The sequence below is a fragment of the Brachyistius frenatus genome, unplaced genomic scaffold (genome assembly GCF_029030835.1).
Source record: "Brachyistius frenatus isolate BFR_SWC_R1_liver_20210118 unplaced genomic scaffold, ASM2903083v1 Contig_3, whole genome shotgun sequence".
Classification (NCBI taxonomy): domain Eukaryota; kingdom Metazoa; phylum Chordata; class Actinopteri; family Embiotocidae; genus Brachyistius; species Brachyistius frenatus.
This window is the reverse complement of record NW_027210602.1, coordinates 9660451-9679506: the sequence shown is the minus strand read 5'-3', so window position 1 is coordinate 9679506 and position 19056 is coordinate 9660451. Positions and strand designations below refer to the sequence as shown.

General features: G+C 41.7%; 2 protein-coding genes across 3 annotated transcripts; one reads left to right on the top strand and one right to left on the bottom strand.

Moving 5' to 3' along the window:
* Positions 1 to 4642: 4642 nt before the first annotated feature.
* Positions 4643 to 11793, bottom strand: LOC138625123 (AN1-type zinc finger protein 5-like). Of its 2 annotated transcripts, XM_069705847.1 has the most exons (6): positions 11537 to 11790; positions 8238 to 8422; positions 7952 to 8102; positions 7397 to 7500; positions 6685 to 6813; positions 4643 to 6104 (listed from the first exon to the last, which is right to left on the bottom strand). In XM_069705847.1, exons 2-6 carry the CDS (start codon positions 8392 to 8394, stop codon positions 5956 to 5958), a joined length of 690 nt encoding a protein of 229 aa, XP_069561948.1. In that variant the 5' UTR covers positions 8395 to 8422; positions 11537 to 11790; the 3' UTR covers positions 4643 to 5955. The 2 variants fall into 2 exon arrangements, with proteins under 2 accessions (XP_069561948.1, XP_069561955.1); XM_069705854.1 differs by lacking the exon at positions 6685 to 6813 and having other exon boundaries at positions 11537 to 11793.
* A 1270-nt stretch (positions 11794 to 13063) lies between these two features.
* Positions 13064 to 17585, top strand: ccnb1 (cyclin B1). The gene is made up of 10 exons (XM_069705833.1): positions 13064 to 13229; positions 13344 to 13632; positions 13867 to 13995; positions 14542 to 14652; positions 14730 to 14918; positions 14999 to 15157; positions 15254 to 15490; positions 15605 to 15745; positions 16164 to 16274; positions 16430 to 17585. Exons 2-10 carry the CDS (start codon positions 13612 to 13614, stop codon positions 16532 to 16534), a joined length of 1203 nt encoding a protein of 400 aa, XP_069561934.1. The 5' UTR covers positions 13064 to 13229; positions 13344 to 13611; the 3' UTR covers positions 16535 to 17585.
* The last annotated feature ends 1471 nt before the right edge of the window (positions 17586 to 19056 follow it).

Genomic DNA, 19056 nt, shown 5'->3' with positions numbered 1-19056 from the left:
ACTGCTGTGTTTAATATGAGGACCACACTGATTCCTAGAGGTGAAACAGCATTCAGTGTGTCTCTACTGTATTTAGCTGTCCCGGATGATTGTGGTCTGCTTTGCTTAAATGGCCAAAGAACTACATGATCTAAAGTGCCTTGAAACACTCTCACTTGTCTTGTTATTGGAGACCACACACACACATGCAAGAAGACCAGACAGCTCTAAAGATTTAATGAGGGGCTCGGTTTCTTTACGTGAGGCTCATTAGACAGGCAGTGAATACCCAGGGATGACCTGGCAGATTTCTGTTGTTTTGACGTGTTTGATAAAAATACAGCAGCCATTAGAGTCAGCTAACCCGAGGCACAGACTGACAGCAGCGAAATGTGTGTGCAGAGCTGGAAACCCTGCAGAGCAACACCTCAGAGACTCATTAAATAATAGAGTGGAGCTCATTTTTCACATCCAAAATGATTCCATTACACGGTTGTGACTTCCCAAAGGTGAGATGTGGCTAACACCTCGGAGGACTCGTGCTGGTGTCCGGTTGAGGTGACACATCTCACTCATCAATAATATGAGATATTACTGTTAGATATTGCAAGAGGGCTGATGACATAGAGTATTTGATGGTATAGTTCAAGATCCTGCAGCACTACTGCAAGTATTAAATAGTGTGTGTGTGTGTATATATATGTATGTACATTTTGCATATACAATACATCAAAAATATATATTTTTTGTACCGTTAATTAATGAGGAGTGGTGGTTGGAAAGTGTGGAGTTCTTTTTGTGTCAGTTTTTTGTTTCTGCAGTTTCTTAAATAAATTAATTGAGCTTTTGACCAAAATAAAAGTTATATGACTCCAGTTCCACGGGTATGGTAAAAAACTGAGCTTATATCAGCAAACTGTTACTTATTTAGGCTGCATAACAATGCTGAGCAACTTTAGGATTAATTTGATGTTCAAACAGTATTTAACTAAATGCACTGTGACATTCAACAGACAAATAATATTTCAAAGCTTTTGCAAAGCTGTAATCGTTTAGACTTAAAACAAAAATAATGAAATGATAAAAATAATTATTTATTTTGATGGTTTCAAACCAAATATCATGTTTTGTGTGTTGGGAGCATGCTTTAGTGCAGTCTGCAGGAGAGGTATTCTCTTTAATAAAACTGAAGACAAACAGCAGAAACTTACATATTCTGTCATTTCACATTTCTGATCCTGATGCAAATTTCTGAACGACTTCATGTCTGAAATTCTAAATCAATATTTCATGCATGGTCAATATGAAATATGCATGACCAATTAAACGTTAATGGATCAGGTCCAGAGGGAGTTGTAATGTTACTGTGACAGTATTAATCACATTGTCCAAACAGTGGTGAACATACTGTATTTTATAACTTTAATTAGGGTTCGAAGCAGCATAGCTGCATGGAACCTTTGTTCCCGTATTTATTCCGCTTCTGCTTATTTTTCTCCGCTAAAAGTGATTATGCAGCAAAACCCATAATTGTGGGGAAAACTCAACAAACTTGGCGTGTAGGTTGTAAATAAACAACCACAGATCTACAAACAGACAGAAAACAATGGACTGAGACAAAGAGTTCCGTCAAGATTACAAAGTTTATTCAAACAATTCTTAGAATATAACAGTGACATAAGTCGAGTGCTAATGGTGACTAGGCCACAGCTGTAGACAGTAAAGGGGATGGGGAGTGGGATGGGAGGAGTAGGAAGGGGGGGGTGGCATCAGGCTCTGGGACAGAGCCCTCACCAGCTCCTGTGCTCCACACACTCACATTGAACAATACAAAATTATAACCAAAAGCATACAAATACTGGGAGGATGTGCAAAAAAGCTAAAAGCAAATACCACCAACCACACAAGGACACACAGGAGCACGAGAGGCCCAGTCACCAAACCCACCACCGTCTCGGCGGCCACGCTGCTGCCAGCCCCAGGCACTCCTACAAGGCAAAAGACAATCAAACTTAACTCAAGTACAATATTATGGAAATGAATATTCTTGGGGGAAAATATCAAACGCAGTTTAGTTAAAAACAAAAAAACAGGAAACGAACACCAACAAAATTAATCTAACTAAACAATACCACAGAAATAAAGAAACACAAAACAAAACAGCAGTGGCTTTCATTTCTGGCCTGAATGGTGCCTCCTCCCGCTGCGCAGGCTCACATAGTTTGGGCCTCCCTGAGGAGCTGGATCTGGAGTACAAACAAACAAAAGGTAACAAACAGCAGAGTAGCTTTACTTCCAGACTGAACCTTAATAACACCTTCCAGATCACTGCGAATCTCAATGTAGCACTCAGACACCAGAAGGGAAAAGCAGGCTGACAGCAGCTCATTTGGTGCAGCTTTTATACCCTGCCTAATGGGTGACCAGGGAAGTAGGAGGTGCAAAGGCCTGCCTGAACCTACAGTAGCTCAGAGGGACATTTCCTCACTGGCTACCCATGACTCCCTGGTGTCACAGTCAGAAAGTCATCTTCTCTGTAGACCTGAAGATCCACTACAACTGGTCAGTTTCAGCGTTGACAAGAATGTCTTCTACTGCTTGCAATTTGCTCGGACCTTGATTACTGCCGCTTGCGTCTATATTACATAGTTACACCTGTTCAAAGTAAGCCTTCACATTTAGGTGCTCTTCATTCATGGTGTCGGCCTTCATATTTGTATTTTTCTTCAAGAGTTTCTTAATGTTACACTCAGAGTATATGTAAAATGTAGATTTTCCATTCCAGTTCAGCTCTTTATTATCACGTTACAAAATGTGTGTTAAATGGGGTTATATGCGTCTGTTACGCCATCTGGTGGTTGGTCATGATAATGAAAACAATCCACATCTTAAGACATCCATATATCAGATACCAATAACGACTGGCACACCACTGTCCAATAAAAGATAAAGCATTGTATATTGTGTTATACATGGAATCGATGTGATTTTGAACGTATGAAGTGATGTTAAGCACGATGTAAACCCAACAAGTTCATTTTACACACGACCTGACTGCAGTCAACGAGCACTTTCAGAAGACGTAACAGACTTTCCACTTTCCCTACATTTCTATTTCCATGAGACAGCAGCTTTTACTTACTTTGGTATCACAGGTAGAAATATATATATATAATGAAACCACATATGGGAGGTAGAGAATCAACATGGTAGGAATCTCCTAAAACAGGCAACAGGACATATAAGACATCAACTATTTATCATTTTAGCCTTTACTTTTGACACAAGATTACTTTATTGTGGATAATACAGAATGATTAGCTTACAAACTGTTGCTGTGGAGTTAATGAGGATAATTCAAATAAATATATAATTAATAGATCATGAAAAAAAAACTACGTACCCACTGAAAAGATCAAAACTTTGGGTGGTCGCTGATTTCCTCTGACAGACTGTTTGGGGCCTCATTGATTCCTGGCTGAGGATCACAAGTGGTGATGGTGCTCTCTTCTTCTAATAACTGAGCAACAGTCTGCACGTGCTTGCGTGTGTAAAACATACACTTGTCATGGTGAGGCGAGGCAGCGGGCATCATAATGTGACCCGAGGCCACTCTCGCTGCAGCAGATCCTGTTTCCCCTGCAGAGACACCGGTCACATGGAGACAGAGCGTCGGCCGACAGACAGACAGACAGACAGACAGACAGACAGCAGCTTGGAAACATCAGCTGGATGTTGTACAGAACATTTAATCCTGCTCAGGAAAACGTTGGCTTATGCGTCATTAAAAGCTGTTGTATTTCAAAGTGCTGTAAAACAAATATGGCTACAGACTGTTCTCAAACACTCCTGACATTTGCGCCATGTTGTGGTGACGTAGACCGCGTGGCCATGTGTGGCACAGCGCTGTCGCATTGCATCAACTTTTATTTGTGGATTTCTGTGGGGCGGAGGGGTGTTCAGAGATCTTCCTAATTTAGTTCTTAGTCGACTGCAAGTCAGAAGAGTTATAAAAAGTAATATTAACAGCATTAAGAAATATAAAGACCAAAGTTCTTTAAGCCTAAAAAAGTGAGCCACCCTGCTTACCAAGAACTTAGGTCTTTGTCAGTCATGTGTTTTCGTATGAAAAGTTCTGATTTACCCAGAATTCACAGCAAATTAGTCCTTCTGAGGAACTAACATTTAAATAGCTTTGACCACTACTGCTGTCTGAGTGAATTTAGCTTTAGCATGTTTAGCTTATTGTTTGGCCAGCAGTAGTTTCAGACTTGGGCTGGAAAAGGGGGCAAGAGGGATATTTATCCTGTGTGTTTTTCTTTGCCGAAAAAAAAAAAAAAACATTTACAAAGAAAGACACGAGTGACTGAGATCATTCAGGGAAACTAAGCAAATAGATATTTTTACAATTGACTGGACTTCAAGAAAAAGTGATAAACTGCTGTATGTACAAATTCTATTACTGTACCAGTAATTTGTCACGTTCTACATTTCCATCTGACTTGTTGAATGTAGATTTGTACATCCAAACAGGCGGGTGATTGATGATGATGGGTTGTTTACATGGTGTAGCTGCACAATGGGAAAGCAAGTTACTCATTCTCATTCCAGATGGACTAGAAGACCGTGGCAGGAAATGAAGGGCCATTCATTCCTCACGGAGTATTTGTGAACATAATTTATTTACATCATACAATTTCTTCTGTATTGTCGGAAGATTACGCGCACTGCAGAATATAAATAAAGAGGTTTGTACAAACTTGCATAACTAAAGGGTAAAAAACTAAAACACACGCATGAAGCAGCTGGACCAAAAATGAAAATGAATAACCTACGACCACAGATCGCACTAAATCACCGCAGTACATGACAATACTCATTCACCCGCCGTCCACATCGACTCCCACAAACAAAACACCCGTGTCTGATACACAGTGTGCAACAAGCCAACACTCCCCAACGCTGTGAACTCCTCAACTCACATTAAAAATAGAAGAAAACATTCAATAGTGAAGTAAAAGATGAAAATATTAGTGGAGCTAAACCCTTCCAACGGCTACTTTGTCATAAAAACAACACACGGCATACACACTACTTTTTCTGGGAAACAAAACAAAACAAAACAAATCAAGAGAACAAATGTCAACAGCATCTGATAAACGGTCAGGTGATGTGTATCTCCATGAGACTTCAGTGGACGGTCCATTTTCCTGCCATCCAGATCCCGGGAACAGCATCTGCCCGAGATCACCGGAAACACAGAAAATGTCGAGCCATGTTGTGTTTCTGGAGGGAAGGAATACGAGCCGGCGGGAAAAGGCCGGCAACAACGTCTCTTCTTCGAAGTCTATCAGTACGTTTGAGTTGAGTGTCGCAGGTGGGCGAGACTCCGGCGGCACAGAGAAGCATTTCAGGTTGATAAAAATCTACCAGGCCACAAAGTCTGACAAGTCACGAGGATGGCCACAAAAAAAACAAACTAAAACAAAGCAAAGATATCCATTTTGCTACTCAAGCCAGCAGAGAGCAAGCGTGGCCGAGTTGTCCCAGTCAGCCAACAGCAGGACTAGTCCCAGTCCCAACAGGCCCCGAGTGTCCGAGCCCTTTCCAAGGAGAGTTCAAGCGGGTTCAGGAGGATCACGAAAACAGACCGGGCAGCCACCCGTAGCAGTTTTTTTTTCTTTTTCTCTTCAGTAATCTCCTTTAGTAACCTCCCATGACATATCCTCATATACAGTATTTCATTGTTCTATACAACCCTGCAAAAGTCAAACGTGTTAGATTCACACACAAACGAGTGAAAGCTTTGAAAATATGTGTGAACTTTCATGCACTGGGTGGAAAAGTCCTGAATGTGTAACAAAGAAGAAGAAGAAGAAAAAAAAAAAATCAGGTCCTTCAGGAAGAAGGTTGGGCTCAAGTCTGTATTTCAAAGCCGATCGCTCCAAGTATTCACAGTCAAACCGAGAGTCCTCTTCATATTCTCTGGATCTTGTCAGCAACAACTACGGGGTTCTCTTTGCGGATCTTGGCAGCAGCTTCTGCTTTGTAGTCGTACGGACAGTTGTGCTTATCGGAGTAACGGTGGAGTCCGCAGAACAGATTCCCACAGCGGCAGTCAAAACCTGGAGAGGCGGAGCAGAGGACAGACCGAGTCAAATCAGAAAGGAGGGCTCATAACCTCCTGGAGGTACAACCTCCGATATACTGAAGTGAAAAGTTTGAGATCTGACGGGACACGTCACACAGAACCACAGCTTCCTGTTGCTTTTAAAAGGACTAGTATTGAGATGTACGACTATTTTCACTTAAGAGATTTAACTGGTGGCTTTTAGCTGTAAATTCCTATTCGAATGTTTTTACGGCACCACAAAACAGGAACCAAATTCCAGGAAATCTGAAATCCATAAAAACCCTCCTCTTCCTGTTGTCTTTTTCTCTGCGGTAGATTTTATTGTTAATCAGCCAAAAATTACGTATATTCACTTCTCTGCTGTGGACATGAAAAATGTTTCTTGCTGTTCATTAGCTCTGGCGTGTCCAGAGTTCAAATGAAGCTGCTGTCCAGAGCGATGAGGCTGAAGAGTCGTGTCCAACCGCAGGAAACCTTCAGTCTGAAGATCCAAGCCGTCACTTCTTAGAAAACAGTGGCCCAAACCTGCACCGTCAGCAAACAGACTTCTTCCCATGTCGGTTATTTCTTACCTGTAAGGCCAACCTTCTTGCGACACATAAAGCAGCGGTTCTTCTTGGGCTTGGGGGGCTCCGGGGTTTTGGACTCTTCACTGCCAGCAGTGGAGGGATGGCAGGCTGAGACAGTGGGCTGACTCACCACTGGAGACACACATTCAGTCAGTCAAGTATCTCTGTTACTAACCTACACCGAGGTACTGCTCCACCTTCATTCAAAAACCAAGATTGGTAAAAACTGCGAATGGCAGTGGAGAAAATATTTAAATCAGGGATAAACAACTTTATAATGCAAAGTATATGTTGCAATACAGCACATTATCCAAGATTTGTACTGAAAATAACCTGATAGAAATGCTTGTTTTTGACCAAGTCTATGATTTAATGTCTGTCAAATCTAAATACTTTGATGTATCGATGGGCCGACTCTCTGAATCCAATAGTGCCATAAAGCATTTCTGCACACTCAAATAAAACCAGAAATAGTAAAGTGAAAGACTATTCAGCAGTAACTACATACTTTTCATCTCATAGTAAAACAAAGCTGAAGCTTCACAATATTATTATCATCCCATGACTGTTATATTGCATTGTATTACAGAGCACAGGTGACCAAAACAACTCTGTAAATGTCATTAAATAATAGTGTGTGTGTGTGTGTGTGTGTGTGTGTGTGTGTGTGTGTGTGTGTGTGTGTGTGTGTGTGTGTGTGTGTGTGCGTGCCCACCTGGCTCAGTGAGCTCTACTTTGCTCCCTGATGCTCCTTTCTCCTCAGAGGAGAGACTCATCTCAGTCAGCTGTTGTGTTACAGAAATGGAAGTTGAAATCCCACTGTCGAGAAAAAAAAAGAGCACAAAAATAAATAAACCAAATAATTCAATTTCAGGACATTAAATTAATCAGTTTCTATAATGGGTGTTGTTCAAAAACTTCAAATACAAGGCCTTTTTAGATACTAGATAGTACCGTCCCATCAAAGTATCTCAGTTTGGTACCCTGCCCTAAACATTCACATATATCCCACTTCCTTGACCTGTCAAAGAGACACTAGAGACGATCTTTATGACTTCATGAGTGGAAACTGTTTGATGGCACAAAGCTTGGAAATAATGACGTTTTGTAATGATTATAAAAATGGCATCGAAGGAAAAGCAATAACGTACTGATGATTTAAAGAACTTAAATGTCCGGCATATTGTACACACAGTTTACCGTTTCAAAACCAGCAGTTGAAAGTCTTTGTTTGAAGTGGGTGTAATTGGACCTCGGAGGGCCTCCTCACCTGAGAGCTTCGGCGGCGGCAGCAGCATCAGCAGAGGCGGCGGCCTCAGCTGCCACCTCTGCAGCAGCAGCTGCAGCAGCTGCAGCATTATTCAAGGTGGCCTCTAACCTCTGGATGGCAGAGGCCTCGGCTGTGGGGCCACTGCTGCTGCCTGAGGGAGAAAATGTCAGCACATATCACAGTCAGACACTGAGGACAAAGGCAGTGCAGCTGCAGGCAGAGGTTGGGAGTTCTACGTCCACGCGGAAAGAAAAAACAAAACCGTGACAGCCACAGCAGGTCTTACCCCCAGCACTCAGAGAACCGACTCCTCCGTTGTTCTGTCTTGATAGGTGCTCCTTGTGGCACACGGAGCACATGCCGTTAGTCCGAGGGTTACCGTAGAAACCACAGCCGGTGGCACAGAGCATAGGAGCTGGGCTCTGATTGGTCTCCTGTGCCATAGCGACGTCTGCCACCTGGTGAGCTGACCTGGAGACAAAAACAAAGACACACACAGTTAGCACAACTAACATACAGGGAAAAAAATCCGACCTGAGGAATTTATAAATGCAGCTCAAGAAATGATTAGCGTTGGTGAGTGGAGACCCGCCGCACGGAGACAAATCCTCCACTCGAGGCCACTGAACAGGCGAATGTCAAAAAAAGAAAGGTTTAGTTGTTCCAAAACTTGTCGTAGGACTTATTGTGATGATTATCAATATGGGCTTAAGCAATTAGTCAACTGAAACGGTAAATGCTGTTACTCAAGCAAAAATGTGAAAGACTCATTTCAGCTTGATCTGCAGACATTTTGCTAAATCACTCTTAACCCTGGTCCAGCTTCCCTTACCATGCTCTGCCGTACTTTACCTCACGAGCTGGAAATTCCTAATAGGTTTAGTGACAGCTCATTACCACTATCATCCGGTAACACAAGCTTGCATCTGACTTTGGCTTGTTCAGCTGCAGAGCTACTCAATACAAGAAAGACAACATTGTATTCTCATTTACACACACGCTCCTCGAACAGCACTTGGAAAGAGCATGAAGTCCCTGATCCCCGCTGATAGAAGCCTCTCTCTCCTGTCAGCCGTTCCTCCGGCGGCTGAAGGAAAAAAGCTGACCTCCATCTTCCCTCAACCCTGTCACTCTCTGGCATTTTGGCTTCAGATCACCATAATCATGCAGTTTATGCCGTTGGCACTTTACAATACTTTTATGGGACAGAGTGGAATGTGTTAACAGCAGAAATCATTGAGTTGCTCACAAACTGAGCACCGATGGCCTGTTCACAGTCGTGTTAAGTTTTGGACTGCGGAAGGAAATTTCATTCTTGAACTTGAAATCAGTATATGCGACAAAATAATCCCTAATGTAGGTCCACCTTTTGCCGTTTTTAGCTCTTTAGTCCACATTTATCAGTTTTCATCAAGATTACTGTATGAGGCGAGGGGTGCAACATATCTCAGTTAAAGATGGTATTTGGTGTGAAAAGCAAGCAGCCTCTCTGCTCATAAAGACAGAGACTGATAAGACATTTAAGATACCGGTGTTTCCAAAACACTCAAGATTTGAAAACTTTACACTGTTACTACCCACGGTTTATAAACCCCAATCAGTCTTTAAAACTTAAATAAGACTTATTTAAGTGTCACCACTACATCTAATTAGTATTTGGATCAGCATGGGTATCAACGCAATCATTTTACTGGTATGACTGGTTTAAATCTCAATTGTAAAACCTCCTGCGAGATATCAAATATATTATGTCATATCACAATATCTCAAATCTAAGACGATAACTAGTCTTATATTACGTTATGATAAAAATATCAATATAACACCCGGAGATATTTCAATGTTACCGGTTTGATTAGTTTAAATCTCTCCTGTGTACTTATATTGTCACAAATAGGAATCTGGAGGCCTGTTGTACTCAAGAACAAAACACTGGCATAATTACAGCTTAAGCAGGAACACGGCCTCCTACTCAAGTCAAAGTTAGACAAGCGAACATAAAGTTGCATCAGGCTCGTGTTTTTAAAGGATCGTGTTCAGATATCCCATTCGAGGGCGGCACGGGCTGTTCACCGGCAGAACCTGGGGAAGCCCAAAAAAGAAAGAAAGAAAGAAAGAAAGAAGAAGTAGTCAAAACAACAAGATCATGTTCTGGTGAATTGTTCAATCGGGCACCGCTGCAACATGCAGCTTCAGTGTGGGAGCAGCTCCAGGCTCACATGGACCTGTGGAGGACGTGTTTCCACTGTCACAGGAGGGCAATGTGACACTGATCTCACACACACACACACACACACACACACACACACACACACACACACACACACACACACACACACACACACACACACACACACACGAGTTACCTCGGTACAATAAGGCTGTGAGCGCATCTATTTATAGACAACCTCGGGAGTCTTGCGATCAGAGCTGGTGTCGTTGCCAAAGTTTGTGTCCCGGTCGGACGCGGTTTGGCCGTCAAAGTTCATCACAACAGCTTCATCACAACAGCTTCATCACAACAGCTTCATCACAACACCTGTAGATGAAGTCGAGCACGTTCATCACCGAGACAAAAGACAGCGTCTCTCCTCGAGATCGACGCTTTGCATCTGTTCCTATTTCTACACTCACAAGCTGGCTGACATCATCCCGATGCTCTGCAACACAGCGTATACATAAATACACATATCTATAAATATACATATACGTAAATATATACACCTGCTGGGCTATTTAAGGTGTTTTCAGTGGGTTGGTGACGTCGGTCCGACCCTCGGTGCTTCCTGCACACACCGGGCCACAGCTACAAATCCACTGAGTCATGCTAGCAAGCTAACCGCCTGCCGCTTCCTCTCTCCCGCCCGGTGCAGCCCGGTTCACCGGGGCGGCACGCGGGGATCGTGCCACGACCGCTCTGCGACACACCGGTTAAAAAAACAAACACCCGGAACTGAAGCTCCGGTTCCTCGCGCTCAGGTTGTTTTTGTTTTTGTTTTTTTTAACTCGAATCGCTCGCGTGCTACCGAGAGTTAGCCGCCGCGAGCTCGTGATACCGTTAGCATGCTCGAAGCTAGCTGACGCGGAAAACTTGTTTTTTTTGTTTTGTTCCGAGAACAGAAGAAGTGTTTATCTTCACATGAACTAAATAAAGACGTGGGGTTTTTTTTGTTACACTTGATTGTTCGGTAAATAAAAAGGAAAAACAAAGAACACTCTTTAAGATGCGTGTTAGCCCGCAAGCTTCAGTAAACTCGCTGCTAACAGATTAACAGCCACTTTAAATAAAGACTCTTTATTTATAGCTCGTTTTCTGTGTTTAAATAACAAACTTATTACCGTCAATAATAATAATAAATAATAATAAAGTCCGATGTCTCAGCTGGACAAAAGTTTTTCAGCAGCACGTGCAAAGTTAAACGGAACATGTGTACGATGTTTGTTAATTAAATAAGTCGACGAAGACACCGACGTCGAGGCTTCATCCCGTTTATAAAAGGAAGATTTTAAAATGAATGATTCAAGTATGTCACTGTTTACTGCCCGGACAACCTCCCCGTTAGCTGGTTGAACTCGTTAACTCACCTGTCAAGAGAAACGGGGGTTGTTGTTGTTGTTGTTGTTGTTGTTTTTTCTGGCGAGTTATTTTGACTTGTTTTTTTTTTCCCGGATGAAGCAGGTTTTTAATCTCGGATCTGACTGACTAGGGCCGTCTAGGGACGTCGTGTTTGTTTTCAAGTCTTCACCCACAGACGTGCGGAGGCTTCTCTCCGCCTCGGAGCTGCTTTTGTTGACGTCCTCCGCCGCTGGTTTTTTTGGGGGCATCTGTTTTGTTTTACGTGGTGCGTTTGCGTCCTCTCTGTTTCCGGGTGACGTCACGGAAACTGTGACCCTGTGATTGGAAGGCAGAGTTGGTGTTTGAGTGAACGCCAGAGATTAACACGCAGGTAGACTCGGTTATCGCGTTGTTCACAAATCTGTGTTTGTTTGTTTGTTTGTTTGTTGTTTGTGGCTCTAAGTAAAACAAAGTCGGAGCAGATATGCTGCTTTAAAAATGACCCTCGTTGTGCTCCAGTTTCATCCAGGGTTTACCTGTGCCTTCAAGACTTTACATTTACTCGATCTAACCTCGTGCCCCTGATACATGTCAATTAAGTGAACTGTCCTCAAAGTACAGGAGCACCTGGCTGGATTACTGGACAAACCAAGGAGGACCAAGGGCCCGAGGTTAAGGCAGCCCCACGACACAATTAATGTGTTTGTCAGAAATACACAGGGCTCAGGTAAAGATGGGTTAGTACTGATCATCTTTTAAAAAACCTAATCATTTAGTATTATGTAGCCGTGTGGCAATACAGAGGTTGATCTGATTTGTAGTAATTCATTCTTTTCATTTGCCCCTACACCCCCCTATATATATATATATATATATATATATATATATATATATAGGGACAAGTGTACCATTGACTAATATTACGAGCCACATCATTTATAGCCTAAACTCATTTGCAATGCCCATCCTGAATATTGTGTCATTCTGTAGCTTAAAGACACACGAAAGAGACTTTAAATAGTAAACGGTCTGCACTTATAAAGCACTTTTGACTTGTTCACCTCAGTGGTCTCAAAGGGCTTTATAATTTCCCTTCCAGTCACTCATTCACACATCAATCGTGACAGAGCAACTCGGGGTTTCAGTATCTTGACCGAAGACGTTTGGGTATGTAGACGGGAGGACCAAGGGCCTGAATCACCAACCTTTAGGAAGTCTAAATAAATAAACACATCAGAACATATCACAGTCCTGAATGAGTATCTTGTCAATAGCTAAGGGTTGACAAATATTATCATAATTCATTTGAGGTACAAAAGCTTATCACTTTGATAAAGACTGCATTTTTCTAAAATAATTATGTTTTATCTACCTTATTTCCTATATCTCATAAGTATTTGTAAATTGTATCATATTGTGTGGGCTTTTTTTTGTCTTATCTATGCTGCTGTGATGAGTAAATTTCCCCACTGTGGGATTAATAAAGTCAATCTATCTATCTATCTGAGAACAAATGTAATATTTTGCAAAGATAGGCTTTTCATATTTACTTTTATTAATTGTTCTCAAACAGATTTAACAATAGAAAATAAGACAAAGCACTTGGCTTTGAGGTCTTATGTGAGTGTGTGCTCTACTGTATAAACTATCTAGGACAGGAGGGGTCAGTCATCCCCAAGTCAAATTCTGGCCCAATTTATTGGACGACTGCTGATTAAAACGGTAATAAACTGCATGCAAGTTGGAGTTTATCATTTATAAACTGATCGTCATCTGATCTATTTTATTTTACTTACAGTTTATACATGTTATTTTTTTATTTTTTTACATGGAAAGAGCAATAAAGCGCTATACAGTGTGACCGAACGTAACCGGAAAAGGAAATGAACGAAAAGAAGCCACATCATGTGACCAAGGGTTGTCCAGGGAACGCATTTGAAACAGATGTGCTCGACCAATCAGAGAGCTCGGGGGATCCAGGGTTCAGCGAATCCGTTTGTAGCGAGCGAGGATTTAAATCAAGACGCTGAACCTTGTAACGATACTTTCTCCCATTCACCATTACGAGTCTTCTCCTGTTTGTTGAAGCAGCGCTCGTTTCAAAATGGCTCTTCGAGTGACCAGAGTAAGTACTTTCAGCATTTATTTATTATCCAGTTACTTAAGCCCGTAAAGCTATTTTAAAAGCAAATGTTTATCAAATTATTTTTTTTAAATACCTGCCGTGTTAAATGCCCTCGTGCGGCGGTGTCTCGTGCGCCTGTTCCACAATGAAAGAATGCGACCAAATGCTCATTATCCTTCTTTTAATTAGCAGCATGCGACGTAACTTAATCCCTCTATTTATCTATTTTTGCAGAACCGCTTGGCTTCTACCAGGACGGACATCGCTGGAAAGGCCTGTTCGATGGCTGGGCCCACACAGAAACCTCGAGCGGCGCTGGGCGAAATCGGAAATATTGCAGCAAACAAAGAAGCACAGAAAAAGGTAATAAAGTGACCTTTTTTTTTTGTTATTATTATTATTATTATGAAATATATCGAATTTAAAAGTTTCACCTTCAGCTGTAAATCATGAATGCACCGAATATAGTTGACTTCGGCATTCATGCCACGAGTAAAACCCTCAATACAAAATGGTTGGCAGCTGTTATTAAAGCATTTAAATTGGCTAAAATGTTTTTAAAAGACATGGAAATGCACAGGTTAATCGCACATGCTTGCATTTAAGTACAGGTACTGCTTGCAAGTCTGTCTATATACTCTTAATGGTTATATTGTCATGAAAGTTTGGCTGCTAAAGGTTAAATGGTGACAGAAAAAGCCTTGCATGTTCACCTCCAGTGGCATCTTTTAAAAATGATTTGTCTTAACACTTGAAAACGCTGTTTTTGTAATTAGTCCTGAAAAAATGAGTAAATTTTAACAAAGTGGTTCTAATGGGTTTTACCAAGTTTGAAAGTAACTGTGAAGTTGTCATTTCTGTTATATTTAATCTGCCATAAGTGCTTGCTGATCTATTTTTCATGTTTAGACCGTCAAGACTGAGGCTATCAAGAAGATCCAGGTTACCACCAAAGCTGAACCAAAACCCAAAAATGTTGTTCCTGTTAAGCCTAAACCTGAGGTGCAGGTTGAGGTCCAGGTGAGTTGTACACCAACATCTCATCCTCAAATCACTACTGGGTGCGGTGCGTCCGTTTGACATTTCCACTGTTCCAGGCTGTGCCAGAACCAGCTTCCCCCACTCCGATGGAGACTTCTGGCAGTGCGCCTGCCGACCTCTGTCAAGCGTTTTCAGATGTTATGCTTCACGCTGCGGTCAGAGACGTCGATGCAGATGACTATGACAACCCCATGCTCTGCAGTGAATATGTGAAGGACATCTACAAGTATCTCCGTCAGCTTGAGGCAAGCAAAGTTGACTTATTTAAAATGATGCAATCCCCCCCACACACACTTGGTTGTAACACCGGTTCTTGTCTGTTCAGGTTGAGCAGAATGTCAGACCCAGTTATCTACAGGGTCAGGAGGTCACTGGTAACATGCGGGCCATTCTCATTGACTGGCTGGTGCAAGTGAACCTCAAGTTCCGTCTGCTGCAGGAGACGATGTACATGACTGTAGGAATCATTGATCGCTTCCTTCAGGTGAGTATATCTTGCTCTTTTGAAGACTCCCAGCCTTCCACTGATGGCCATCTCATGAACGCTTTGTGACTTTACATGTGATTGCACCTTCAACAGGACCACCCGGTCCCCAAGAAGCAGCTGCAGCTGGTCGGCGTGACAGCCATGTTCCTCGCTTCCAAATATGAAGAGATGTATCCCCCGGAGATATCCGACTTCGCTTATGTGACAGACAAGGCCTACACCACTGCCCAGATCAGAGACATGGAGATGACGATTCTGCGGGCGCTCAAGTTCAAACTCGGCCGCCCTCTTCCCCTGCAGTTCCTCAGAAGGGCCTCAAAGATTTATGAGGTTTGTCGCAGCATCTTAGTCCAGCAGGAAATGCAATTTCAATGATGACTTTGCAAGTTTTTGTGTAGCCATTTAGCTGCCAGTGACATTCATTTCTGACAAAACTTTTCTTAGGTAACTGCTGAGCAACACACACTGGCCAAATACCTCCTGGAGCTCACCATGGTCGACTACGAGATGGTTCATTTCCCGCCTTCCATGGTGGCAAGTGCTGCTTTGGCACTTGCCCTCAAGGCCTTAGATGCTGGCGAATGGGTGAGTGTGGCTTTGACATTTTAAGTTTCAACCCAATCTCTTATTCCAAACATTTTTATAGCTTAATTGATGCTGCATCTGAGGCCCCTGATGAGGTTAGATATGCAATTGCACAACATGTCCATATCTTTTTGGAAAGAATTGACCAACACTACAAAGTGGGGTGTTTAAGAAAAAAAATGGTTGTAATTGCTATTAAGGCATTTCTAAATTGAACCAGAAAGATGCTTGTGGTGTTTTTTTATTGTGTTTTTTTTTTTTTTATATATATAATGTGCACCAAACAATGTCAGCCTGGTTAATCAGTAGCTCTGCTACACTTCTGCTTGTAGTTGTACAGTTATTGCTCAAAAGTGCAGATGATGGGCCGAGTAGAAAAATATGCTTCATGAGTTTTATTTGTCTAAACTCTCTTCAGGATGTGACACTGCAGCACTACATGGACTACGCAGCAGAGAGTTTGAGTCCTGTTATGGCCCACATTGCCAAGAATGTTGTCAAAGTGAATGACGGGCAGACCAAGCATATGGTAAGCTGACATGACACTTCTTCAGCCAGAAAGGCGCTGAATTATCTGTTGTAGCCCAAGGCACATAATCAAAACCCTAAACTAAAATTGACCAACGAAGTGTTCTGACTCTTGACGTGTATAATGCCTCTAACACCTCGTTGGTCCTCTTGCAGGCCATTAAAGGAAAGTACTCCACTTCCAAGCAGATGAGGATTGCCACCATCTCGCAGCTCAAATCTTCAGTGGTTAAAGATCTTGCAAAGCAGCTCAACCAGTGAGCCGACTTCTCTCTCTGGCGCCATGTGCCATTTGTACAGATGTAACTTACTTTTTTATTTTTTTATTTTTTTTTAAATGTGATTGACAAATCTGTGGGGTAAGGACCATGTTAGTAGTTTGAATTTTTAACCAAATTAAATGGTGTCTAATTGTTCTGGCCACTTTTCAAAGCATGCTCCAAGTTTTAATGTCCTATTGTCTTGACCCTGAAAGCCACATAAACCCACACAAATGTCCAGTGAGACTTCTTGATTTGTGAAAATGTGATTTGACCAAAATTACAGCATATGTACAATCAAGCATTTTAAGTCATTAATATGATTAAAGTATGCACAGAGGTTGTAAATGTAAAACTTGTGGCATGATTTGAAAACAGCTGGACAGGTGACCCTTTTATTTTATACCTATTTAACGGTGTTCTTAATGTGTGACATGTACAGCAATACTTTTAAAAATTATTTTACATTTTCTTTAATGTCTTGTTCTTGAAGCATCTATTAAATGGTTTTGACCAGAAAGTTGGTCCCTTGTAATGAATCTTGATCACCACTAGAGGCTGCTGTAGGACAGGATGAAAGTAGCTTTCAGGCCTCTGACTTAACTCTTTAAAGGCAGAGAGGTTTTCAGGTGGCAAAATGTTTCCCCTGACCAAAAATCCTTGATCCAGAGTGGAGCAAGTTTTGCAGTTTACCATGTTGTGCTTTTCTAGATGTCAATCCTGATCCCAATTATATTGATTATCTTATGCTTTGTCCTGATTGTAATTTTTTTTTTCTGAGCAAACCTTAATCATGTTAGACCTGTTACAACTATATAATTCCACTGTATTCAATGTTTTATCAAACTAATCTCAAACATTTAAGCCTAATAGCTCTGTAGCATTGTTTTCTACATTAGTTCCAATGGAGCTAATGTAATGTTAAAGATTAAGGGAAAATTAACTTGCTGCAGGTCTGTTGGTGTCGGTTGAACTCTCACTTGGGGCATCTCTTAGTTGTAATAAAACAATCGGGTACATTTGGAGGAATCCTCGATTTTTCACAGGTGCTGCGTTTCCCTATCTTGACTCAATGCTAATATTGGCTTCAAAAGACGAACCACTGTGGGCTCGTAATGCTGAGTTGCAAAGGCAAAATGTAGAAGGAAAGCACCAGTGTTACCACTAGTAGCTAATTTCTTTGTGTACAATCAAGGAAAACTGTTCAACTGAATTCTGCTATTAATCTAATGTACACCCCTGAATTTCCTGTTGTCAAAGTGGCAGGAGCCTATTAAGATTTTTTATTTTCAGCAATTAGGTTTTGATTTATTGAGTTGGCGTTCTCAGCAAAAAAAAAAACATTTAAAATCTTGCTATTTGATTTATAAATGTTTTTCCAGAACTCTACTTTTTGAAAACTTTAGTTGTGACTCTGTTATAGTCTCTAATACTTGATACATGCGGCTCTCATGTAAGGTGCAGATGCTTAAGTTTCTTGCAATTTCAATTACATCACATCAAGTCCAGAAGTAGTTAAAGCTAATGGACAGGGCAGAGAGGGAGCTATTATCACTTTAACCCTTTCATAGCTGAAACCCTGGGGGAACCAGCACCAGCCTCCCTCATCCATCCTCCCACCCTCGGGGGAGGATGGATGAGGTTTGTTGTACTGGACCACCTGCTGTCTGCATGACATGTATCGCTGTGTACATCATCAGGATCCTTAAAGGACTGTTGGATGACAGCTTGACTACATCTGTTGCTGTATAGGCTGAGACCAGAAATCAACTGCTGCTGATGGGGGAAAACATTATTTGGCACATTGGGAGTTTGGGTTTATTGTAGTTCATGCGCAAAGTGAAATGGGGAGTAAGCTCCACATAAAAGTCTTGAGGTCAAAACAGCCAAACAGTGTTGGTTTAAGAAGTTGTGTAATATAAAAACTATTCGATACAGCACTCATCTGAGATCCCAAGCATCTGTTACCTGACAATGACATATAGGCAGTAATGCTGACACCTTAAGAGCACATCGCCTTCATCCATCCACTTCTGAACCTTCTGGTTTTTTTCAACAGAGACACGTGATAATTAGGCTCAGTTATTGTGACAAAAGCCCAGCAGATCAAACAGAATTCATATTTGGAGGCTGAGGTCATGACTGGGCAGCCATATCGGTTTACAAGACAGATTCCTCCTGTGCGGAGCTCCAAACCGTACACTTGCAGCTCCCTGGAACAGTATTTGGCCTCTCCGACAGAGACTCAGCTGTGTGACATTTATTATGATGGAAAATTGAACATAGTGGCCGTGGAGTTCAAGACAACTCAGCAGTGGAACACTGGAACACCACGCTCGCGAATAACCTTAAAATTTACTCTACCCAAATTACAAAAACATATGTCATCACTCAAGTCTTGTGGTATCTAGCCATGAAAATAGTTTAGGGGATTATGTGCAGAGTTAAAGAATGGCTCATCATGTGTCACTGGTACCATTTCTTAATAAAAAGAAGCAGCTTTACATGTCGTTTTTCCTGGAA

Bases quoted from the DNA above. Each gene is read 5' to 3' on its own strand.
- ccnb1 (XM_069705833.1), top strand. From the start codon at position 13,612: ATGGCTCTTCGAGTGACCAGA. The intron at 13,633-13,866 runs GTAAGTACTTTC...CTATTTTTGCAG, and splicing joins TGGCTCTTCGAGTGACCAGA to AACCGCTTGGCTTCTACCAG. The intron at 15,158-15,253 runs GTGAGTATATCT...CACCTTCAACAG, and splicing joins TCATTGATCGCTTCCTTCAG to GACCACCCGGTCCCCAAGAA.
- LOC138625123 (XM_069705847.1), bottom strand. From the start codon at position 8,394: ATGGCACAGGAGACCAATCAGAGCCCAGCTCCTATGCTCTGTGCCACC. The intron at 6,814-7,396 runs GTGGGCACGCAC...GTGTGTCTCCAG, and splicing joins AGTAGAGCTCACTGAGCCAG to TGGTGAGTCAGCCCACTGTC. The intron at 6,105-6,684 runs GTAAGAAATAAC...CCGCCTCTCCAG, and splicing joins CAAGAAGGTTGGCCTTACAG to GTTTTGACTGCCGCTGTGGG.